Genomic DNA, 26,261 nt, shown 5'->3' with positions numbered 1-26,261 from the left:
AATTTCTTGAGATATATGCAGGTGAGGGCGTTTACTAGACAACAAGTGAGGGAATTTCCGTTGCTCCCGACACAGGGGATACAGGACAGGGTGCTTTCAGGGGTGTGGGTCGGAGAGGGCAAGGTGTCAGAGATTTATAGAGAGATGAGGGAAGAGGGGGAGGAGTCGGTGGGCGAACTAAAAGGAAAGTGGGAAGAAGAATTAGGGGAGGAGATAGAGGAGGGTATGTGGGCTGATGCCCTAAGCAGGGTAAATTCCTCTTCCTCATGCGCCAGGCTTAGCCTGATTCAATTTAAGGTGCTACATAGAGCACACATAACGGGAGCAAGATTGAGCAGGTTCTTTGGAGTGGAGGACAAATGTGGGAGGTGTGGCGGGAGCCCGGCAAACCACGCACATATGTTTTGGGCGTGCCCGGCACTGGAAGGGTATTGGAAGGGAGTGACGGGAGTGATTTCGCAGGTGGTGAAGGCCCGGGTCAAACCAGGCTGGGGGTTAGCTCTATTTGGAGTTGCGGAAGAGCCGGGAGTGCAGGAGGCGAAAGAGGCCGATGTCGTGGCCTTTGCGTCCCTAGTAGCCCGGCGCAGGATCCTACTCATGTGGAAGGAGGCGAAACCCCCCGGACTGGAGGCCTGGGTAAATGATATGGCGGGGTTCATTAAACTGGAGCAGATAAAGTTTGCCCTGAGAGGATCGGCTCAAGGGTTCACCAGGCGGTGGCAGCCATTTCTCGACTACCTAGGGGAACGTTAGAGGGAAGACAGATGACCAGCAGCAGCAACCCAGGGGGAGGGGAGGGGGGGGGGGGTTCAGTTTAGTTTAGGTCAATAGACAATGGGGTTTTGTTACCTGTGTATTGTTCAACATTTCTGTTTTGTTATTGTTTCGTTTGCTTTGTAAGAGGGAAAAATTGTTGTTTGGAAAAAATTTTCAATAAAATATATTTAAAAAAAAAAGAAATAGCACTTTGGGAGAAGTGGATCAAAGGATATGGGGGGGAGGCAGGATTAGGCTATTGAGTTGATGATCAGCCATGATCATAATGAAAAGCACAGCATGCTCCTATTTTCTATCTTTCTAGAATGGAGGAGATCATTCATTCTTTATGGCACTGGATGGCTATCCTCTTCTGCAGGGAGCTGGTGCTTACCAGCATAGCCACATGCAAGATCTTGCTTGAGGGTCTCCACCCTGTGTGTGGGTACAGAATGTGCCAATGCTCCTCCATAGCATTCAGCAATCTGCCAAGTGTTGTCTTTGTAAATCTTGGACCTGACTTATCAGCTACCATTCTCATTGTAGAACCATGAAGACATTGGTGGGTACCACTGATTTAAGCTCTCAGCTAATGGCAGGGAGGGTGAGTCAGAGGCCGCCCGCTACAGAGGCGATGTGAATCCCGTAATAAATTTGTTCTTTTTCCAAGTGACTGAAAATACGATGCGACAACCCGCCAACGCTGCTGGTGGGCTAATCACTGCTTTTACTCTCTGAAACCACACTTTGTAAAAACATTGGAAAATCCCACCCAAAATGTTTGTATTCACCCCTTCGGTTGTAATCTGCCAATGCAGTTTTCCCAAATGTTATCACAAAAACCTTCACCATTGGTTAGGAATGATTCACGTCGTGGGATTCTGGAGAAATACGGGAAGTAGCTCTTTCATTGGAATAAACTATCAGAGCATGATAATGCTTGTGAGTAAGTACCGTGAAAGGTAAATACTGATGGTCCAAGTGCTATGTAAGTGCTACTGGAACTAGAAATTATTTTGCTATTTTATACCCATTGCCAGTTTATCATCAGTATCAGCCTCATGCAGTTAGAATTATTAATTGAATGATGAAACTGTTTACAAAATGAATGTAGATCTTCCTAATGTGCCGCATTCATTTTAAAATTCTTCATATTTACTGAAGATTCTTTTTTTTTCTTCACAGTGTGAGTGGGGCAGATGCTGGGAACATTATTAGACTTTTTGCTCCAGATGTTGGAATGTTTGTTGCTGGCGTGGCTACATGGCTTGTCTGTAAAAATTTAGTTCAGCAGCCACCAACTGAGGCACAGGCACAGTACAATCCAGAATTCCAGAATGAAGAACAGGTAAAAATTGATATTTTTTTCACCTTTTACCTTAGTCTTTACAATAAAATAGAAACCTTGGATGCAATTCTCCTAAAATATTTCTATGTGTAGTCTCCAGCATGAAACGAGTTGTGATTCCCGCCCTCTGACTGGGCATGATCCAGATCGAAATCTACCCACATTTGGAATTTCTTTGGAGGGGAGTTTACACCAGCATGGAAGGGACTAATCACGCCAGCTCAGAGATCTGGGCTCCGTGTTTAAAGGACGCCCTGATCACAAAGGCCCCCTACGTCACCACCTTCCTTGCCAGCATCAACCTCCTCTCTTTACCCCTCCGGCAATCGTTGGACCTCCCAATGTGTTTCCATTCAGGACCCCCCCCTCCCCTCCCCAATCATAGATTATTATAGAATTTACAGTGCAGAAGTAGGTCATTCGGCCCATCGCGTCTGCACCGGCTTTTGGAAAGAGCACCCTACCCAAGGTCATCACCTCCACCCTATCCCCATAACCCAGTGACCCCACCCAACACTAAGGGCAATTTTGGACACTAAGGGCAATTTGTCATGGCCAATCCACCTAACCTGCACATCTTTGGACTGTGGGAGGAAACCGGAGCACCAGGAGGAAACCCACGCACACACGGGGAGGATGTGCAGACTCCGCACAGACAGTGACCCAAGCCGGAATTGAACCTGGGACCCTGGAGCTGTGAAGCAATTGTGCTATCCACAATGCTACTGTGCTGCCCACCTGTGTGAAGCTCTATCATGCTGTCGTCAAATGCCCTCCCATTCAGGCTCCACCCCTTTCAGCCCTTGCTCCTTTCAGGCCCGGAACCGTGACAGTGCCAACCAGTATGGTCATCCCCTCTGGTCTGGTGTGGTGGAGACCGGTAGTGATTCCCGCAGGCTTCATGCCACGTCGGCAAGGATACCAGGAGCTGGGGAATCTAGCTTCAACCTGTCCCGCTGCAGTTGACGTAATATGGTTCACGTCCTTAACGGATGTGAATGAGATTCGCATATTTAAATCACCATTTAAATATGCAAATCGCATTCACACAAATTAAGGACGTGAACCATATTACGTCAGCTGCAGCGGACTGGGTGCTTCCGGCGGCAAATCCCGTTGCGAGGCACTCCCTCTATTCTCCCGAAATAGCAGGATTTGTGCTGGCATAACGTAGCCGGAGAATTGCCACCGTTGATTGCGAACCCAAAGCTTTATGCTTCAGTGAAACAAAGTTATTGGCTGGGATTCTCCCTTTTGGGGACTAAGTCCCCACGCCCGCCGGAAAACGGGCGAAAATCACTCCGGACTTTTTCCTAGAATGTCCGGGATGCTTCTCCGTTTTCTAGGGGGCTAGCAGGGCCCCGGCATGGTTCCCGCAGCTCTGGCTGCCGGAGGGGCCCTGCTGTCCAGGCCATGCGGCCGCGCATGTGCACGGCGGTCGCAAGCAGATATGCGCATGCGTGCGCCGGCCCACACGGGCGCCGCTGACATGGTAGAGACATACAGTGGCCCGTGTGGAGTAAGGTAGGTCCCCCCAAGATCGCAATGGCCACCGCTGAGGGCCCCCCGGAGTCAGATTCTCCCTGCCCCCCACCAGGACCGCCACCGCAGCTGCGGGTCTGAGCTCCCGCTGGGTGGTACCAGATTTAAACAACGCTAGCGGGGGTTCGGCCGGTCGCCCGCGGTGAATCGCTGTGGGGGCCTATTTCAGTGGCCCCCGACTGGCCCCGTGGCAACCATGCGAGCGCCATTGGCGCCGATTCTCTGGTCGCTGGAGAATTGGCAGCCCAGCGTCGGAGCGGTGTGGCGGGAATTTCCCGCGCCCCCGGTAATTCTTCAATCCGGGGCGGGCTTGGAGAATCCCGGCCATTGTTTTCATGACTGTTTATTCTTTGAACTACTGAAAGCAGATGGTTCGCTGACATAATGCTGAGACGTGTGCTGCAGGCTGTTGTCATTTCTTAGGCACTAATTGACCCTTGCACCTTCCATCCACATCATGATTAGTTTTGATACTTAGCTGGGTGGGTAAGCTCAGTTTACCTAAGGTGAAAAATGTTAACTTGGTCAATTATACTGCAGCATTGCAATGATAATGGTTCACCTCCCTTTAACCTGAAGAAAAATGGATACAGACAAGAGATTATTGAGGTTAGGAATGGGTAATTATATATTAGGTACATGGTTTTAGAAACAATCTCTTTTTTAGCTATTAGAAATGTGGTGACTAACCTGTGGTAACAATACACAAGTCTCTCTGATTCAAAATATATTTTTTAAAAGACTTGCATTTATCTCGCACTTTTCACTATCGCAGAACATCTCAAAGTGCTTCACAACCAATGAAATACTTTTGAAGTGTAGTCAATGTTGTAAAGTAGGAAATTAAGAATACCATCTGATATCTTTGCGATAGATCTCAAGAGTAGAAATCACCTTTTGGTGTTTCTCAGTCTAGCATTGCATTTCACATACACAACACATTCATGGACTTCTAACTGTGTTCGTCACTTTAATTAGCGCCATTATTTCTACTTAATACTTTATTTATTTATACTTTTAGTGATTGACACTAGGGATGAGTAACTTTTTTTGTAAAGTGGCAAAATTTTAAATCCCAGTTACTTACTAAGGGAATAAAGGCACAAGATCACATGAGAAAGCTTTTTGTGCAATCTTGCTAGGTCTTGTGGTCATATTTTTGCAGCATCTCCGAGCAGTCGTCGAAGGAAACCCGTAGCAGAATAAGTAAGGCCTGTCCCCCTGCCGCTCTCAGCCCTTCCACCTCAGTTTTGAACATGCAGGGAGTTGTACTCCTTGTGGTGGTATGTATTAGGGGTAATGTGGTACCTGTGAAGCCGAGAGGCTATTGGCTGACAGGTCCCAGGTCCTGGTTGGATCTGCCGACTTCTGGCTCCGCCCTGAAGGCGGAGTATAAGAGCTCGAGCTTCTCCCCGCAGCCGCATTCTGTTGCTGTGCTGCTGGGGACAAGTCTCGCTTAATAAAGCCTAGATCGACTTCATTGCTTCCCGTCTCGCGTAAGTCATTGTGCGCTACAATTTATTAAGCGAGCTTAAAAGACTATGGAGCTCCGGATCACCCCGGAGTGCCTGTGGATCAGCCCCCACGCAGCAAACTCGGCGGCCGTATTCAAACACTGGCAAGCATGCTTTGAAGGCTACCTCCGAACGGCCCCCGGCCGCATCACGGAAGAGCAGAAATGCAGGTCCTGCATTCGAGGGTAAGCCCGGAAATTTACTAACTAATAGAAGACGCAGAGGATTTCCCGACGGCACTCGCATTGCTGAAGGGCATCTACGTTCGGCCCGTAAACCAGGTCTACGCGCGCCACCAACTCGCGACGAGACGGCAAATTCCCGGAGAATCGCTCAAGGAATTCTACGGCGCGCTGCTAATTTTGGGACGAGGCTGCAACTGCCCGCCGGTGAACGCGATCGAACACACGGACCTGCTAATTCGTGATGCATTCGTGGCAGGTATGAACTCTCCCCAAATTCGTCAAAGACTTTTAGAAAGAGAGTCGCTAGGACTCTCAGAGGCATGGGCCCTTGCAGCCTCCCTTGATGTGGCCTCCCAAAACAGCCGCGCCTACGGCCCCGACCGCGCGGCAGCCCCTTGGGCTCCGTGGACCCCCGTCGCGACCAACTCCCCGGCACCCCCACCCCCCCCGCAAGCTTGCGCGGTTAAACGCCGGACCACCCCGGGGGGGCCCGCTGCTATTTTTGCGGACAGGTGAAACACCCCCGGCAGTGCTGCCCAGCCCGTGCAGCTACTTGTAAAAGCTGCGGCAAAAAGAGCCATTTCGCGGCAGTGTGTCGTTCCCGGGGGGGTCGCCGCAATCCCCGGAGAAGAACGAGGACAGCACATACCAAACACCCCCCAACCCCCCCAGCACCCCATGTGCGACCCGCGGGCGCCGCCATTTTGGGTCCCGGGCACCACGAGGGGAGGATGGGCGCTGCCATCTTGTGACCCCCCCAGCCACGTGCGATTCATGGGGCGGCCATTTTGTCCACCCCCGACCACGTGCAACCCATGGGGGTGGCCATTTTGTCTACCCCCGGCCGCGTGCGATTCATGGACGCCACCATCTTGGTTGACAACAAAGGACCCCAGCATCGACGGCTCCATGGGTTCCGAAGAAGATGCAGCGACACAACTACCACGACTGGCTTCGGTGACACTGGATCAATCGCGGCCCCGGACGCTCCAGACGACGACAACAACGGTGCTGGTCAACGGATACGAGACGCCGTGCCTGATCGACTCCGGGAGCACTGAAAGTTTTATTCACCCTGACACGGTAAGACGCTGTTTTCTGACCATCCATCCAAACACGCAAAAGATTTCCCTAGCTGCAGGATCCCACTCAGTGGAGATCAAAGGGTTCTGCATCGCAAACCTAACGGTGCAAGGGAGGGAGTTTAAGAACTTCCAATGTAACCTTCACAGCCTAACATTCCAATTCGGCGGCCCAATACCCCCACTCACTATCTGCGGCCTCGCAACTCTCAAGGTTGAACCGCCGTCCTTATTTGCAAACCTCACCCCGGATTGCAAACCCGTCGCCACTAGGAGCAGACGGTACAGCGCCCAGGACCGGACATTTATTCGGTCTGAAGTCCAGAGGTTGCTGAAGGAAGGCATAATCCAGGCCAGCAATAGTCCCTGGAGAGCCCAGGTGGTAGTCGTAAAGACCGGGGAGAAGCAAAGGATGGTCGTAGACTATAGTCAGACCATAAACAGGTACACGCAGCTAGATGCGTACCCTCTCCCCCCCGCATATCCGACATGGTTAATCGGATTGCTCAGGATAAGGTCTTTTCCACCGTGGACCTCAAGTCCGCCTACCACCAGCTCCCCATCCGCCCAGGTGACCGCAAGTACACCTCGTCGATGGCGCGCATCATGGCCTTTGCGATATTCGCTTTGATGCGGCTGAAGGCCTGGCGAGCCTCTGTCGACAGGGGGAAGGTAGTGGACTGTATTAGCGGGCGGGCAGACGAGCGGCTATACCACTTCCTAAGGGTCCCATTTGGCGTCACGAACGGGGTCTCGGTCTTCCAACGGGAGATGGACCGAATGTTTGACCAGCACGGGTTGCAGGCCACGTTCCCGCATCTCGACAACGTAACCATCTGCGGCCACGATCAGCAGGACCACGACGCCAACCTCCAAAAGTTCCTCCAGACCGCTAACGCCCTGAACCTCACATCTTACGAGGAAAAATGCGTTTTTAGCACAAACCGTTTGGCCATCCTGGGATACGTAGTGTGCAATGGAGTAATAGGCCCCGACCCCGAACGCATGCGCCCCCTTATGGAATTTCCCCTCCCCCACTGCTCCAAAGCCCTGAAACGTTGCCTAGGCTTCTTTTCATATTACGCCCAGTAGGTCCCCCAGTACGCAGACAAGGCCCGCCCGCTAATACAGTCCACTACCTTCCCCCTGTCGACAGAGGCTCGCCAGGCCTTCAGCCGCATCAAAGCGGATATCGCAAAGGCCACGATGCGCGCCATCGACGAGTCCCTCCCCTTCCAGGTCGAGAGCGACGCATCCGATGTAGCTCTGGCGGCCACCCTTAACCAAGCGGGCAGACCCGTGGCTTTTTTCTCCCGGACCCTCCACGCCTCAGAAATCCGCCACTCCTCAGTGGAAAAGGAAGCCCAAGCCATAGTGGAAGCTGTGCGACATTGGAGGCATTACCTGGCCGGCAGGAGATTCACTCTCCTCACCGACCAACGGTCGGTAGCCTTTATGTTCGATAATGCACAGAGGGGCAAAATTAAGAATGACCAGATCTTAAGGTGGAGGATCGAACTCTCCACTTTGAGATCTTCTATCGTCCCGGAAAGCTGAACGAGCCGTCCGATGCCCTATCCCGCGGCACATGTGCCAACGCACAAATAGACCGCCTCCAAGCCCTCCACGAGGACCTCTGCCACCCGGGGGTCACTCGATTCTACCATTTCGTAAAATCCCACAACCTCCCCTACTCTGTGGAGGAGGTCCGTACAGTCACCAGGAACTGCCACATCTGCGCAGAGTGCAAACCGCACTTTTTCAGGCCGGATAGAGCGCACCTGATCAAGGCTTCCCGCCCCTTTGAACGCCTCAGTTTGGATTTCAAAGGGCCCCTCCCCTCCACCGACCGCAACGCATACTTCCTGAACGTGGTGGACGAGTACTCCCGTTTCCCCTTCGCCAACCCCTGCCCCGACATGACAGCGGCCACAGTCATTAAAGCCCTTGACACCATATTCACACTGTTCGGTTTCCCCGCGTATATCCATAGCGACAGGGGTTCCTCCTTCATGAGTGACGAGCTGCGCCAGTTCCTGCTCAGCAAGGGCATAGCCTCGAGCAGGACGACCAGCTACAACCCCCGGGGGAACGGGCAAGTAGAGAGGGAGAATGGCACGGTCTGGAAGACCGTCCTACTGGCCCTACGGTCCAGGGATCTCCCAGTTTCCCGGTGGCAGGAGGTCCTCCCGGACGCTCTCCACTCCATCCGGTCGCTGCTGTGTACCACCACTAACCAAACGCCCCATGAGCGCCACCTTGTCTTCCCCAGGAAGTCCTCCTCCGGAACGTCGCTGCCGACCTGGCTGGCGGCCCCAGGACCCATCTTGCTCCGGAAACATGTGCGGGCGCACAAATCGGACCCGTTGGTCGAGAGGGTCCACCTTCTCCACGCGAACCCGCAGTACGCCTATGTGGCGTACCCCGACGGCCGACAGGACACGGTCTCCCTGCGGGACCTGGCGCCCGCCGGCAACACACACACACCCCCGACACCGATCACCACCTCCCTGCCACCGGCGCACCCTGCGACCGCCCCCTTCCCAGGGGGATCAGTCCTCCTCCCGTGCCCGCCCAGGAGTAAAACAGGAACAGACAGCGAAACGCTCCCGGAGACGGCAACGCCCGAGCAAGCACCTGTACCACCACCGGGGCTGAGGCAATCGACGAGAAAGACCAGACCGCCCGCTCGACTCGTGGAATCCGCATGACACCAAGAAAAGCAAGAATGTTGTTGTAACAGAAATTTTTTTGCTCGTATTGTAAATAGTTCTCACAAACTTGTACATAGCCCAGTGTAGGGCTAATGCTGTATTAACACAGTCCGAAATTTGTTCCAGGGCCAGCCTTGTAAACCCTTACCACCATGCGAACCACCACCCCGCCGGGTTCCTTTTTAACAAGGGGTGAATGTGGTGGTATGTATTCGGGGTAATGTGGTACCTGTGAAGCTGAGAGGCTATTGGCTGACAGGTCCCGGGTCCTGGTTGGATCTGCCGACTTCTGGCTCCGCCCTGAAGGCGGAGTATAAGAGCTCGAGCTTCTCCCCGCAGCCTCATTCTGTTGCTGAGCTGCTGGGGACAAGTCTCGCTTAATAAAGCCTAGATCGACTTCATCGCTTCCCGTCTCGCGTAAGTCATTGTGCGCTACACTCCTCTGCCCCGAAAACACACAAAGCAAATTTAAAAAGATAGGTCACGTCACAAGACAAAAATCTGAAAGTGACTTATCCCATTTCCTGGGCTGCAATTTAATTTTCAGACTTTTGTCTTAATAAGGGTCCCCTGACAATATATAAATATAATGAAAAACACATTTTCAGCACACCAAGCTGATATATGAATCACTATCCACACAAACTATTCTTCTCAATAAACAGTTTGATAGCTCCTAAAATATAACTGAATCTATTGTAAATTAAACGCAACTGTTTCACTCATATTTTATAGTACGAGCTGTTTATTATCTGAATGTACGAATTACAGGAACTCATACAGTGTGTGGAAGTTTGGATAAAGAGAGGGGAAGCAACAACAGGTGGAATTTTCTGATACTTTTTTCAAAGTGTTGGTCCCGACGGGAAAACTGGGGAGAATTATGATGGTGCCATCGGCAAGAAAAGTCGCCGTATATCTAGCCTCTTTAACCAACAGCATTTTTTCCATAAGTTGTGCACTGCGCCTGTGATGGCCTGCCTCTGATTCACTCACCCCATCATGACTTACTGGCTGCAATCAGGGGGCCTCACCATATAAATGCCTCCCCAGCACTTGTTCAAAATCCAATCGGGGATACGGCTGCCAGAAAGACTGCACTACGCTTCACGGAGGGAGCCCTCAGCAAGCATTTTGGAGTCCAGCAGAGGCGGAAGATCCCCTGCCCTCGATTGGGCAGATGCCCTGCCAACAAGGTGATCAATTCCACTTGGGAATTTGTGACCGTGATTGTGAGTGCCAGCTAGCTTTATAAGAGGATGGACTGCAGTGCCGTAAGAAGATGACTGACCTTCTTCGTGGAGCTGGGTAAGTCTGCCTCCTCATGTCTCCAGCAGCACACCCTAACACATCCCTTACATCTCCAAGGTGACCTCACTTCCACCCACCTCGCTGGGCCCAACACTTGCCATACTGACCCTGCCCATAATCCCCCCAATAAGCTCCGCAGCTCCTCATATCCATGCTCCCACTCACCTCCCATGCATGCCAGACTACGTTACCATCTGACCTGGCATGACTACTGCCTACACTCTCCCCATCTGTCTCATTGCAGGACAAACTTGAGCACAACCAGCGTGAATAGGCACAGTCACCTGAGTGATTCCGGAGCTCAAGACCCTTATCCCCTTCGAGGCTTGATCTTGCTGGTGAGGTGCAGGACCGCACATATGCAGAGGGTGAGGTGGGGTCAAGGGCACAAGTGAGAAACCTCAACATATCCAGTCTCATATGAGTTACCTTTCTCCTATGAATGTTCCCTGTCCCGCACTAATGCCAAGTCCCTTCCATTGCAAGTCATTCGGCAGACCAGCCGGATACATCCTCAGCCCCTGGAGATCACAGACCCAAGCAGCTCCAACAGAGACATCGCGGATACCCGCTTGAAGAGGCACCCCAGCTGTCACCCACACCCTCCATCAATGCAGATACTCGAACGTCAGTGGGAATAAATAGTAGGCAGGCTTCTGGGTCACTCACTGATGGGAATCTCATACCTGAAGATCTACAGCAGGCAGAGGCAGGGATGTCCAGAGATCCTACATTCGGAGGGATGCCAGAGACTAGGACCCTGCTGAGCCCCAAATGTTCCCCCTGGGTTCAATTATCCCAGAGCTGCTGGAGCTTCAACGGTAGAGTTGCGAATATCAGCAAGGGATGTCAGCATCCCTCCTCAAACTGCAAGGCCGACTGGAGGAGTCCCATCACCTTCTGTCTGAGGAGATGGTGCCATCACCTTGACGCAACAAGGCCAAGACTGCGAGGATAGCTTCCACAGTGGAGACCCTGGTGCAGGGCATGCACTCCATGGTGGGTGATGTCCTCTCCATGGTTCAGGTCATTACCTCCATGGCTGAGCCCATGAACTCTATGGTGTAGGGCTTCCACTGCATGGTACAGGCACTTGTGGGAATCCACAAGTGTCAGCACGAGAGGAAGGCAGGGATTCTGGTTCTCACTGCAGCTGTCCCTCTATCCCATAGAGGAACCCAGGTGCCCCCGTGCATCCAAAGGGGAGAAGGTCAGCAGGCGTGCAGCCCGTGCACCTCCCGTCCCCTCCCTGCCGCCTCCTGAGTGGGTACAGTTTATCCCCAATGAGTCATCCCTCCAGCTGCTGGTTTCTGTCGAAAACAGCAACCCAAGATGTAGCTGTCATAGATGCTCCCTGGGAAACGGTCACATGTCTGCATAATGCGCATGGCGTGGTCACACCCAATCTGAACATTGAGGGAGTGGAATCCCTTGCGGTTCATAAACATAGCTCCATGCTGTCATGGGGAACACAGAGCCACGTGGGTGCACCTGGGGTAGGCCAACTATGCAGCTGAAGCCTTGACCCTGACGTCCTGGCTTGCTTGGACCCAGTCAAAGTTGATGGAAAGGTGAGCTCTCGGAAATAGCACATCTCTCGTCTCTCTTATGCACATCTGTGCGGCAAACAGGGAGATGCTGCACAGGCCACCTGTGCAGTCCTGAAATGAGCTGCTGGCATGAATGGTCATAGCGGCTGAGACTTTCAGGGCCTCAGGCAATGGACGACCTTGCAGTTCATGTGATGCCATCTCTTGTATCATCTGGCACAGGTGGTCCACTATCTCCCAGGGCAGATGCAGTCTTCTCTGGCATTGGACCCCTCTCATTTGGAGTTAGGATCTTCTCCAACAGTGGATGCATGGCTCCAGCATCTGTGGCCCTTCACCCAGCATATTAGCGGACCCTGCCTCCCCCTCTACTGCAGGGCGTTGGTCCTGCCCATGTGCAGGCACAAGTCAACCTTGCTGCTGCTTCTCCACACCTATCAAAAGTATTGCCAGCTCCACTGGCTCCTCAGCGGGCTGCATCAGCCCACCCTGCCCTGTGTCCTCTGAAAAGTGAAGACTGACGACAGTTGACTACGTTCAATCAGCCTGCGCTCCAAACGTAAGGGGGAACGAGATGCTACCACCCGTCATGTACTGAAATGGGTGACTGCTGAGCATTGTTACCATCCCACTTTGCATTGGGAACAACGGGTTGGATTCTCCACACCCCGACGCCGAAATCGCGGCCGGTGCCGTGGCGAAGAATCCAGTTTGAAACAGAAATCGTGACCGCCGCCAGTTTGCTGATTCAGCAGGCCCCGAAAAGCGGCGTACTCGGGGAATACACCGCGCCGCCTGGGGCCATTGCCATAGGCCCGCTGCGACATCCTCTGCCCCTGACTGATCGAAGTCCCAACGGCGTGGATCTAACCTGGTCCTGCCGGTCGGGATACTCGCGTGGTGACTGCAGACTCAGTCCGCGGCCGCCTTGGTCGGGGGGCAGGGCGGCCTAAAAGGCGGCCGGAGAATGATTGTGCGAGAGTTGAGGGTCGGACGCGGGACCAATCGGTGGGGGGGGGTCTCTTTTTCGGGTCCAGCTCTGCGGTCCGAATCCGCCATGGAGCACGGCGCGACCGCTGGAGGCCTGCGCTGTGTGCATGCGTGGCCTCTGACCTGGAAGTGCGGGGGCCCGTATCTGCAGCCAAAGCTGCGAGATTTACTCTAGGTCCCTGCTAGCCTCCTGCAGGGCTGGGAATTTGTGTGCAGGATAATCCAGGATTTTCAGGAGCAAAACTATTCCGTTTTGATGCTGGCGTGGGGACATAGTCCCAATAATGGAGAATCCAGCCCAACATCTGTGACATCTCTCTGTAATGGAGAGGTGAGTGTAATGGAGAATGAGTGTCAGTCTGGGTTAACTTAGAGCCGACAATCAGTGACACACTCATGCATTGCAATACTGACTAAACTGGTACAATTGACTCAGCAGGGAAGGGTCAGGGAGCTGATTAGGCAACTGGCTTCCACCTGTGGCAGATGTGGCACACCTGATTCATGTTAAGACAGCAATTTACATTCGCCTTCAACCTTGGATGACACGCCCATTTCCCCAGCTCTCAATGGCTGTGGATTAAACGAGCCTCCCAGCTTCAAAGACAGCCACCCATACTTTTTAAATTTAGTGTACCCAATTAATTTTTTTCCAATTAAGGGGCAATTTAGTGTGTTCAATCCAGCTACCCTGCACATCTTTGGGTTGTGGGGCGAAACCCACGCAAACACGGGGAGAATGTGCAAACTCCACACGGACAGTGACCCAGGGCCGGGACAAACCTGGGACCTCGGCGCCGTAAGGCAGCAGGGCTAACCCACTAGCCACCCATACTTTATTCCCTGAGAACCTATTCTCCATAACCGGTAGGTTTGCTCTTCCAGACAGCTCATGCTCTGAGGATGCACTTTTGAGTCTGAGGGTGGAAGCTCATTCTGACTGTACCCAACCCCTCACCCCCACACCCCCCCCCCCTCCCCACACCACCACCATGTGAGGGTCTTCTGCCTTCATGTCACTGTTAAACTTCCTTTGTCAGTATCCCCACTCTGCCCATGCAGCCTGTAACATCAGCCTGGGAAGTCCCAGCATGAGGGCTCTCTAATTATATGTCAATTACTTTATGATATGGTACGAATTAAGTAATGGCATGATGGGAAAGCTGGTCAATGGGAAGACTGGTCAAAATGTTTGATACAATGTAAGAAAGGCTGAAACTACTCATTCCAGCTCACCAGGCCCATGTAAAGAATGCTCACAGCTCACCAGACCCCTGTAAGAAATGATGCCCTAACCATTTCAGACTGTAAGACTGATGAGGCCAACTCTGCATAACTTGAAGTCTGAAAAGATCAGCGAAGGTCGAGCCATTCCAAAACACCGGACCTCGGCAACTCTTGATAAAACTAACTCGTCATAACCCAGGGCCGTAGGAATTAAACAAGATAAGTTCAGGCCTCCAAGGACAAGATAATGGAATGAGTGATGTGACCAAAAATGGTCTGTTCTATGCTTCCGTTTGCATTTCCGATCAAATTCCTGACTAGACTGTTGTCACACAATCTTGATAATGATAATGTACAAACATTGAGCTAATTCTCTGCGAAAGCACGGGACTTGCGAAAGACTCAGCAGTTTTGTTGACTGCTCTCTGACTTCAAGTTTCAGCCAGTATTGCATGCAGTCTGTTTGAAAATAAAGCTTTGTTATTCTGTCTTAACGAGTGTGTTGAATCTTTCTACTACAGAAGCGGGAAAATATTGACTTTAGCACCTTGCAATGAGGATCCCAACCTTCCTGGCTGGGAACCTCATTATGTCACTGGCGAGGGGCGTGGAAAATCAGGAAACACAATCTTGCTGTAAAACAATTGCATTTCCCGACTCTTGCGTGATTTTGCGTCCGCATCGCTGTTCTCGATGACGGCTCAAAATTCTGCCCCAAAAGTTAAAGTGAAACGGAAGATGAAATGAAATGAAACGAAATGAAAAATGCTTATTGTCACAAGTCGGCTTCAATGAAGTTACTGTGAAAAGCCCCTAGTCAAGATAAGAGAAGTGAAAGGTGGACAATGGAATGCTACTGAGAAAACATCAAGTTACTTGATAAATACTTCGGAGGATAGGCTTTTGAGCCTATCTTAATATTTACATGCAAGAAATCCATGCAGATGGCATCCAATTATTTGTTCAATGATTTCAGTGTTTTTGATTCCACTAAGCCTACTCAGAATCTATTCCATAGGTTTATCCTTCCTTCTGTAAACATTCTCTGACATCAATTTTACCTTGGCATGGTGTTTATCCTGGTGCCACATGATGTGCAATCAATTGCACAAAGACGCAGATTGGGTACAACTGTGGCTTTATTGCAGTCAGATGCATGGCCTCCTGCTGCAGCTGGCGAAATGGCAGGGCAATGGAGGTCACGCATATTTATACAGATCTTAGTGGGCGGAGCCAGCCAGCAGGGGCTACCTGTAGTGCAGATCCTACCTTACATCCCATAATACAGTGGTTCACCACATTCAACCCCTATTAAAAATGAGTCCGCCGGGGGTGATGTGAAACTATATACACATAGTGCAATTATGTACAGTGTTTAGAATGGGGAAAACAAGGAAGAAAACAAAAGAAAAGTCCATGTTGACAGTCCGGAGTCCGTCAAAGGTTCAGCCGATCTGGTGCTTTGGTGCTTCGTTGGGAGCAGCGTAACGGTGGTGGCGAAGTCGGTGGTGGAGGTGGCACCGATGGCGATGGTGGCGGTGCTGATGCTGGCCAGTCATCGGGGAACTCCGGGAGCGTGCTCAAATCCTCTTCGTCCTCTTGTGCGGGAAGGGGGGGAGGGATTGGTCTGGTGGGGTCAATGTTGGCGGCGTGGTGGTGGTGGGGGCGCATGGGTGGGGGAGTGTGTTGGGGTGGAATCTGACGGTGCCAAGTCCCTGAGTGAGACAGTATCTTGGCGGCCGTCAGGGGACTTCACGTAGGCATATTGAGGGTTGGCGTGGAGCAGGTGAACCCCGTCCACCAAGGGGTCCGCCTTGTGAAGTCAGACGTGCCTTCGGAGAAGGACCGGTCCTGGAGCTGCGAGCCAAGTCGGGAGCGACACCCCGGATGTGTACTTCCTGAGGAAGGTAAAATAACGTTCATGGGGTGTTTTATTAGTGGCAGTGCACAATAGTGACCGGATGGAGTGCAGAGCGTCAGGGAGGATCTCCTGCCAGAGAGAGGCTGGGAGGTTCCTGGACCGTAGGGCCAGCTGAACGGCCCTCCAAACCGCCCTATTCTCCCGTTCTACTTGCCCGTTTCCCCGGGGGTTGTAGCTGGTCGTCCTGCTGGAGGCGATACCCCTGCTGAGCAGGAACTGACGCAGCTCATCGCTCATGAATGAGGATCCCCTGTCACTGTGGATATAGGCGGGGAAACTGAACAGAGCGAAGATGGTGTTGAGGGCCTTGATGACGGTGGCAGACGTCATGGGAATCTGGAGTACTCACCGACCACACTGAGAATGTACGTGTTACGGTCGGTGGAGGGGAGGGGCCCTTTGAAATCCACGCTGAGGCGTTCAAAGGGGCGGGAAGCCTTCACCAGGCGCGCACGGTCCGGCCGGTAGAAGTGTGGCTTGCACTCCGCACAGACCTGGCAGTCCCTGGTGACTGTCCTTACTTCCTCGACGAGTAGGGCAGATTGCGAGCTTTGACCAGATGGTACAATCGATTGACCCCCGGGTGACAAGGGCTGTCGTGTACAAAGAAGAACAAAGAACAAAGAAATGTACAGCACAGGAACAGGCCCTTTGGCCCTCCAAGCCCGTGCCGACCATGCTGCCCGACTAAACTACAATCTTCTACATTTCCTGGGTCCGTATTCCTCTATTCCCATCCTATTCATGTATTTGTCAAGATGCCCCTTAAATGTCACTATCGTCCCTGCTTCCACCACCTCCTCCGGTAGCGAGTTCCAGGCATCCACTACCCTCTGTGTAAAAAACTTGCCTCGTACATCTACTCTAAACCTTGCCCCTCTCACCTTAAACCTATGAGCCCTAGTAATTGACCCCTCTACCCCGGGGAAAAGCCTCTGACTATCCACTCTGTCTATGCCCCTCATAATTTTGTAGACCTCTATCACGTCGCCCCTCAACCTCTGTCGTTCCAGTGAGAACAAACCGTGTTTATTCAACCGCTCCTCATAGCTAATGCCCACCATACCAGGCAACATTCTGGTAAATCTCTTCTGCACCCTCTCAAAAGCCTCCACATCCTTCTGGTAGTGTGGCGACCAGAATTGAACACTATACTCCCAAGTGTGGGCTAACTAAGGTTCTATACAGCTGCAACATGACTTGCCAATTCTTATACTCAATGCCCCGGCCAATGAAGGCAAGCATGCCGTATGCCTTCTTGACTACCTTCTCCACCTGTGTTGCCCCTTTCAGTGACCTGTGGACCTGTACTCCTAGATCTCTTTGACTTTCAATACTCTTGAGGGTTCTACCATTCACTGTATATTCCCTACCTGCATTAGACCTTCCAAAATGCATTACCTCACATTTGTCCGGATTAAACTCCATCTGCCATCTCTCCGCCCAAGTCTCCAAACAATCTAAATCCTGCTGTATCCTCTGACAGTCCTCATCGCTATCCGCAATTCCACCAACCTTTGTGTCGTCTGCAAACTTACTAATCAGACCAGTTACATTTTCCTCCAAATCATTTATATATACTACAAAGAGCAAAGGTCCCAGCACTGATCCCTGTGGAACACCACTGGTCACACCCTCCAATTAGAAAAGCATCCTTCCATTGCTACTCTCTGCCTTCTATGACCTAGCCAGTTCTGTATCCACCTTGCCAGCTCACCCCTGATCCCGTGTGACTTCACCTTTTGTACTAGTCTACCATGAGGGACCTTGTCAAGGCCTTACTGAAGTCCAGATAGACAACATCCACTGCCCTACCTGCATCAATCATCTTTGTGACCTCCTCGAAAAATTCTATCAAGTTAATGAGACATGACCTCCCCTTCACAAAACCATGCTGCCTCTCACTAATACGTCCATTTGCTTCAAAATGGGAGTAGATCCTGTCTCGAAGAATTCTCTCCAGTAATTTCCCTACCACTGAAGTAAGGCTCACCGGCTTGTAGTTCCCTGGATTATCCTTGCTACCCTTCTTAAACAGAGGAACAACATTGGCTATTCTCCAGTCCTTCGGGACATCATCTGAAGACAGTGAGGATCCACAGATTTCTATCAAGGCCTCAGCAATTTCCTCTTCAGCCTCCTTCAGTATTCTGGGGTAGATCACATCAGGCCCTGGGGACTTATCTACCTTAATATTTTTTAAGACGCCCAACACCTCATCTTTTTGGATCTCAATGTGACCCAGGCTATCTACACACCCTTCTCCAGACTCAACATCTACCAATTCCTTCTCTTTGGTGAATACTGATGCAAAGTATTCATTTAGTACCTCGCCCATTTCCTCTGACTCCACACATAGATTCCCTTGCTTATCCTTCAGTGGGCCAACCCTTTCCCTGACTATCCTCTTGCTTTTTATGTACGTGTAAAAAGCCTTGGGATTTTCCTTAACCCTATTTGCCAATGACTTTTCGTGACCCCTTCTAGCCTCCTGACTCCTTGCTTAAGTTCCTTCCTACTTTCCTTATATTCCACACAGGCCTCGTCTGTTCCCAGCCTTTTAGCCCTGACAAGTGCCTCCTTTTTCTTTTTGACGAGGCCTACAATATCTCTCGTTATCCAAGGTTCCCGAAAATTGCCGTATTTATCCTTCTTCCTCACAGGAACATGCCGGTCCTGAATTCCTTTCAACTGACACTTGAAAGCCTCCCACATGTCAGATGTTGATTTGCCCTCAAACATCCGCCCCCAATCTACGTTCTTCAGTTCTCGCCTAATATTGTTATAATTAGCCTTCCCCCAATTTAGCACATTCACCATAGGACCACTCTTATCCTTGTCCACCAGCACTTTAAAACTTACTGAATTGTGGTCACTGTTCCCGAAATGCTCCCCAACTGAAACTTCTACCACCTGGCCGGGCTCATTCCCCAATACCAGGTCCAGTACCGCCCCTTCCCTAATTGGACTGTCTACATATTGTTTTAAGAAGCCCTCCTGGATGCTCCTTACAAACTCTGCCCCGTCTAAGCCCCTGGTACTAAGTGAGTCCCAGTCAATATTGTGGAGATGCCGGCGTTGGACTGGGGTGAGCACAGTACGAAGGCGTACAACACCAGGTTAAAGTCCAACAGGTTTGTTTCGATGTCACTAGCTTTCGGAGCGCTGCTCCTTCCTCAGGTGAATGAAAAGGTATGTTCCAGAAACATATATATAGAATAATTCAAAGATGCCCGACAATGCTTGGAATGCGAGCATTAGCCGGTGATTAAATCTTTACAGATCCAGAGATGGGGTAACCCCAGGTTAAAGAGGTGTGAATTGTGTCAAGCCAGGACAGTTGGTAGGATTTCGCAGGCCAGATGGTGGGGGATGAATGCCGGTTGAGGCCGCACTCATGTGTGCAGAACTTGGCTATAAGTTTCTGCTCGGCGATTCTGCGTTGTCGCGCGTCCTGAAGGCCCCCTTGGAGAACGCTTACCCGGAGATCAGAGGCTGTATACCCTTGACTGCTGAAGTGTTCCCCGACTGGAAGGGAACATTCCTGCCTGGTGATTGTCGCGCGATGTCCTTTCATTCGTTGTCGCAGCGTCTGCATGGTCTTGCCACTGTATCACGCTTCGGGACATCCTTTCCTGCAGTGTATGAGGTAGACAACGTTGGCTGAGTCGCACGAGTATGTACCGCGTACCTGGTGGGTGGTGTTCTCATGTGTAATGGTGGTATCCATGTCGATGATCTGGCACGTCTTGCAGAGATTGCCATGGCAGGGTTGTGTGGTTTCGTGGTCACTGTTCTGAAGACTGGGTAGCTTGCTGCAAACAATGGTTTGTTTGAGGTTGCGCGGTTGTTTGAAGGCAAGTAGTGGGGGTGAGGGGATGACATTGGCAAGATGTTCATCTTCATCAATGACGTGTTGAAGGCTGTGAAGAAGATGTTGTAGGTTCTCCGCTCCGGGGAAGTCCTGGACGACGAAGGGTATTCTGTCGGTTGTGTCCCATGTTTATCTTCTGAGGAGGTCGGTGCGGTTTTTCGCTGTGGCACGTTGGAACTGTCGATCGATGAGTCGAGTGCCATATCCCGTTCGTACGAGGGCATCTTTCAACGTCTGTAGATGTCTGTTATGCTCCTCCTCGTCTGAGCAGATCCTGTGTATACGGAGAGCTTGTCCATAGTGGATGGCTTCTTTAATGTGTTTAGGGTGGAAGCTGGAGAAGTGGAGCATCGTGAGGTTATCCGTGGGTTTGCGGTAAAGCGAAGTGCTGAGGTGACCGTCGTTGATGGAGACGAGTGTGTCCAAGAATGCAACTGATTTTGAGGAGTAGGCCATGGTGAGTCTGATGGTTGGATGGAACTTATTAATGTAATCGTGTAGTCATTTCAGTGATTCTTCGCCGTGGGTCCAAAGGAAAAAAATGTCATCGATGTATCTGGTGTATAACGTCGGTTGAAGGTCCTGTGCGGTGAGTAGGTCCTGTTCAAACTTGTGCATGAAGATGTTGGCGTATTGGGGTGCGAATTTGGTCCCCCTGGCTGTTCCGTGCGTCTGGATGAAGAACTTGTTGTCGAAGGTGAAGACGTTGAGATCCAGATTGAAGCGGATGAGTTGCAGAATTGCGTCTGGAGATTGGCAGTTGTCGGTGTTGAGTACTGAGGATGTTGCAGCAATGCCGTCGTAATGGGGGATGCTGGTGTCGCGTGCCGAGATGTCCATTGTGACGAGGAATGTTCCTGGTTCAACTGGTCCATGATTGCTGAGTTTCTGTAGGAAGTCCGTTGTGTCGCGACAGAAGCTGGGCGTACCTTGTACGATGGGTTTCAAGATGCCCTCGATGTAGCCAGAGAGGTTCTCACACAGGGTCCCATTGCCTGAAACGATAGGGCGGCCTGGTGTGTTGGCCTTATGTATTTTCGGGAGGCAGTAGAGATCTCCAATGCGTGGGATGAGAGCACGTAGGGTGCTCTGAAGATCTGGATCCAAGGTCTTGATCAGTCTGTTAAGTTGGCGGATGTGTTCCTTGGTCTGATCTGCGGGTAACTGTCTGTAGTGTTCTTGGTTGTTCAGTTGTCGGTATACTTCTTTGCAGTAGTCCGTTCTGTTCAGTCTGACAGTGGCCCCTCCTTTGTCTGCTGGTTTGATGACGATGCTGCCTTTGGTCTTGAGAGCGCGGATGGCATTGCGTTGTGCTTGGGTGACGTTCAGGGCTGTCTTGTGAATGCGACTGATGAATCTGGCATTGACGCGACTCCTGACGGCTTGAGCATACATGTCGAGTCTAGGGCAGCGGCCTTCCGGAGGGGTCCAATTCGACTCTTTCCTCTTCGGTTGCCGCACCGCAGATCTCTCGGTCTGCTGTTCCGGTTCATTGGTAGTCTGCTTGGGTTCGCTGTTGGCCTCTTGGGGTCTGTGGAAGAATTCCCGGAGCCTCATTCGCCTGATGAATTCCTCCGTGTCTGCTGCGAGACTGATGGGGTCCATTTTGGTGGTGGTGCAGAAATTGAGCCCTCTGCTGAGGACTTCGATTTCGTCTGGTTGAAGGGTGTAGTCTGACAAGTTGACAATAGATTTCCCTGTATTGTTTTCCACTGTGGTACCGGGGGTGGCTTGGTTGCTGCTGGTGGTGATGCCGAGTTTCTCAAGCTTTCTGTTCTTGGTGTGCATATAGGTGGCATAGTATTGTTGTCTCATCTGTTTGGCGGTGTTCCGCAGCCCAGTCAATATTGGGGAAGTTGAAGTCTCCCATCACCACAACCCTGTTGTTTTTACTCTTTTCCAAAATCTGTCTACGTATCTGCTCCTCTATCTCCCGCTGGCTGTTGGGAGGCCTGTAGTAAACTCCCAACATTGTGACTGCATCCTTCTTATTCCTGATCTCTCCCCATATAGCCTCACTGCCCTCTGAGGTGTCCTCCCGTAGTACAGCTGTGATATCCTCCCTAACCAGTAGCGCAACTCCGCCACCCCTTTTACATCCCCCTCTATCCCGCCTGAAACATCTAAATCCTGGAACGTCTAGCTGCCAATCCTGCCCTTCCCTCAACCAGGTCTCTGTAATGGCAACAACATCATAGTTCCAAGTACTAATCCAAGCTCTAACTTCATCTGCCTTACCTGTTATACTTCTTGCATTAAAACATATGCACTTCAGGCCACCAGACCCGCTGTGTTCAGCAACTTCTCCCTGCCTGCTCTGCCTCAGAGCCACACTATCTCTATTCCCTAGTTCTCCCTCAATGCTCTCACCTTCTGACCTATTGTTCCCGTGCCCACCCCCCTGCCATACTAGTTTAAACCCTCCCGTGTGACACTAGCAAACCTCGCGGCCAGGTTATTTATGCCTCTCCAGTTTAAATGCAACCCGTCCTTCTTATATAGGTCACACCTGCCCCGGAAGAGCTCCCAGTGGTCCAGATAACAGAAACCCTCCCTCCTACACCAGCTGTTTAGCCACATGTTTATCTGCTCTATCTTCCTATTTCTAGCCTCACAGGCACGTGGCACAGGGAGTAATCCCGAGATTACAACCCTAGAGGTCCTGTCTTTTAACTTTCTGCCTAGCTCCCTGAACTCCTGCTGCAGGACCTCATGCCCCTTCCTGCTTATGTCGTTAGTACCAATATGTACAACGACCTCTGCCTGTTTGCCCTCCCCCTTCAGGATGCCCTCTACCCGTTCGGAGACATCCTGGACCCTGGCACCAGGGAGGCAACATACCATCCTGGAGTCTCTTTCTCGTCCACAGAAGCGTCCATCTGTGCCCCTGACTATAGAGTCCCCTATTACTATTGCTCTTCTGTGCTTTGACCCTCCCTTCTGAACATCAGAGCCAGCCGTGGTACCACTGCTCTAGCTGCTGCTGTTTTCCCCTGATAGGCTATCCCCCCCGACAGTATCCAAAGGGGTATACCTGTTCGAGAGGGGGACAACCACAGGGGATTCCTGCACTGACTGCCTGCCCTTTCTGGTGGTCACCCATTTCTCTGCCTGCACCTTGGGTGTGACCACATTTATATAACTGCTATCTATGGCCCGGAGTTGGTCTACTTGTGCACTGGCACATGTACCTCGGGAGAGGGCATCTGGGGGCTCGTTGAGCTTACTGGGGTGATACAAAATCTCGTAATTATAGGTGGAGAGCTCGATTCTCCACCTCAAGATTTTATCATTTTGATCTTGCCCCGCTGTGTGTTATTGAACATGAAGGCTACCGAATGTTGGTCAGTGAGGAGAGTGAATCTCTTACCAGCCAGGTAATGCCTCCAATGCCGCACAGCTTCAACGATAGCTTGGGCCTCCTTTTCAATGGATGAGTGTCGAATTTCAGAGGCATGAAGGGTGCGGGAAAAGAATGCCACGGGTCTGCCTGCCTGGTTTAGAGTAGGTGGCAAGGGCGATGTCTGAAGCGTCGCTTTCTACTTGAAAAGGCAGTGACTCATCCACTGTGCGCATCCCGGCCTTGGCGACGTCTGCTCTGATGCGGGCGAAAGCGTGTTGCGCCTCGGCCGCGAGAGGGAATTGGGTGGACTGAATGAGTGGGCGGGCCTTGTCCGCATAGTTTGGGACCCACTGGGCGTAGTAGGAAAAGGACCCCAGGCAGCGTTTGAGGGCTGTGAAAAATAGCCAACTTATGTAACCAAGTGTAAGACAGCTGTGTCAGCTAAGTGCCAAGATCAGTCCCTGACAAACTAGACAAAGCTAAGAATCCACATAATCGTATCATACAAGGCCAGAAGAGGGAAAATAGTGCTTGACCTTAGTAAAACCTGATAACAAAGCCACAATCTAGGAATGTCCTAATAACACAACCTCCTCATGACCTAGGTCCATCTGCGTCAAGGCATCATGAGGGCAGAGGTGAAAAACAAAATAGGACCACGTCTTAAATCCTCTAAAGACAAAATACTGCAAATAAGCCGAGTCAGGGTCTTTCCATGACAACATGTTTGATCAGAAGTTATGACTGTATTGACAGTTTTGAACAAGGTCTGTTTTTGTAAAATGATACAGCTTTTGTATAAATATTGAACGTTTTCTCCATGTCTTTGCCAGCTTGAGAAAGAATGAGCAGGTTTACCTTAACAGCTCTCTCTCTCTCTAACCTGTAGCCATCTGCATGCAGACTTTGGTCAATAAAGACAAAGTTATTTATTTCGAAACAGAGTTGTAAAGTTGTTTTCTTCACAGTCTTGAAGTAGGAAAAATTTTAAAAGACGACAGGGCCTTGGTGCAGTGGGGGAGGGGGAGCTCCATGAGGGGGTGCATGCGGTCGGGGTCGGGCCCGAGAAGTCCGTTTTGGATTAAATAGCCGAGAATGGCTAACCGGGTCATGCTGAGCACACACTTCTCTTTGTTATAGGTCAGGTTGAGAAGAGTAGCAGCGCGGAGGAATTTATCGAGGTTGGCATCGTGGTTCTGCTGGTCATGGCCGCAGATGGTGACATTATCTAAGTACGGAAAGGTGGCCAGCAAACCGTACTGGCTGACCATTCGGTCCATTTACCTTTGGAAGACCGAGACCCCGTTTGTGACGCCGAAATGGACCCTAAGGAAGTGATAGAGCCAACCGTCCGCCTCAAAGGCAGTGTATGGATGGTCCGACTTCTGGATGGGGAGCTGGTGGTAGGCGGATTTCAGGTCAATTGTTGAGATGACACGGTACTGCGCAATCTGATTGGCCATATCAGATATGCGTGGGAGGGGGTACGCGTCGAGCTGCATGTACCGATTGATGGTCTGGCTGTAGTCCACGACCATCCTGTGTTTCTCCCCAGTTTTAACCACTACCAATTGGGCTCTCCAGGGGCTGTTGCTGACCTCGATAATACCCTCCTTAAGCAGCCGCTGGACTTCGGACCTGATGGTCTTGACCTGGGTGCTGTACCGTCTGCTCCTGGTGGTGACGGGCTTGCAATCCGCAGTTAGATTGGCAAAGAGGGAGGGGGGGGTCGACCTTGAGGGTTGCGAGGCCACAAACGGTAACAAAGAACAAAGAACAAAGAAATGTACAGCACAGGAACAGGCCCTTCGGCCCTCCAAGCCCGTGCCGACCATACTGCCCGACTAAACTACAATCTTCTACACTTCCTGGGTCCGTATCCTTCTATTCCCATCCTATTCATATATTGGTCAAGATGCCCCTTAAATGTCCCTATCGTCCCTGCCTCCACTACCTCTTCCGGTAGTGAGTTCCAGGCACCCACTACCCTCTGCGTAAAAAACTTGCCTCGTACATCTACTCTAAACTTTGCCCCTCTCACCTTAAACCTATGCCCCCTAGTAATTGACCCCTCTACCCTGGGGAAAAGCCTCTGACTATCCACTCTGTCTATGCCCCTCATAATTTTGTATACCTCTATCAGGTCGCCCCTCAACCTCCTTCGTTCCAGTGAGAACAAACCGAGTTTATTCAATCGCTCCTCATAGCTTATGCCCTCCATACCAGGCAACATTCTGGTAAATCTCTTCTGCACCCTCTCTAAAGCCTCCACATCCTTCTGGTAGTGTGGCGACCAGAATTGAACACTATACTCCAAGTGTGGCCTAACTAAGGTTCTATACAGCTGCAACATGACTTGCCAATTCTTATACTCAATGCCCCGGCCAATGAAGGCAAGCATGCCGTATGCCTTCTTGACTACCTTCTCCACCTGTGTAGCCCCTTTCAATGACCTGTGGACCTGTACTCCTAGATCTCTTTGACTTTCAATACTCTTGAGGGTTCTACCATTCACTGTATATTCCCTACCTGCATTAGCCCTTCCAAAATGCATTACCTCACATTTGTCCAGGTTAAACTCCATCTGCCATCTCTCCGCCCAAGTCTCCAGACAATCTAAATCCTGCTGTATCCTCAGACAGTCCTCATCGCTATCCGCAATTCCACCAACCTTTGTGTCGTCTGCAAACTTACTAATCAGACCAGTTACATTTTCCTCCAAATCATTTATATATACTACAAAGAGCAAAGGTCCCAGCACTGATCCCTGTGGAACACCACTGGTCACAGCCCTCCAATTAGAAAAGCATCCCTCCATTGCTACCCTCTGCCTTCTATGGCCTAGCCAGTTCTGTATCCACCTTGCCAGTTCACCCCTGATCCCGTGTGACTTCACCTTTTGTA

At 51.2% G+C, this 26,261-nt stretch overlaps 1 protein-coding gene across 5 annotated transcripts in view; it reads left to right on the top strand.

Annotated features, from left to right (window-relative positions):
• Positions 1-26,261, top strand: part of LOC140385819 (piezo-type mechanosensitive ion channel component 2-like) — a 1,561,269-nt gene that overhangs the window by 846,711 nt on the left and 688,297 nt on the right. For all 5 annotated transcript variants that reach the window (XM_072468377.1, XM_072468380.1, XM_072468378.1 and 2 more), the window contains exon 5: positions 1,942-2,104. In XM_072468377.1, coding sequence (XP_072324478.1) covers positions 1,942-2,104 — 163 coding nt within the window. The remainder of the gene's footprint in view (positions 1-1,941; positions 2,105-26,261) is intronic.

Source organism: Scyliorhinus torazame, chromosome 11 (genome assembly GCF_047496885.1).
Source record: "Scyliorhinus torazame isolate Kashiwa2021f chromosome 11, sScyTor2.1, whole genome shotgun sequence".
Taxonomy (NCBI): domain Eukaryota; kingdom Metazoa; phylum Chordata; class Chondrichthyes; order Carcharhiniformes; family Scyliorhinidae; genus Scyliorhinus; species Scyliorhinus torazame.
The sequence above is the reverse complement of the archived record's forward strand: the minus strand, read 5'-3'. Positions and strand labels throughout refer to the sequence as shown.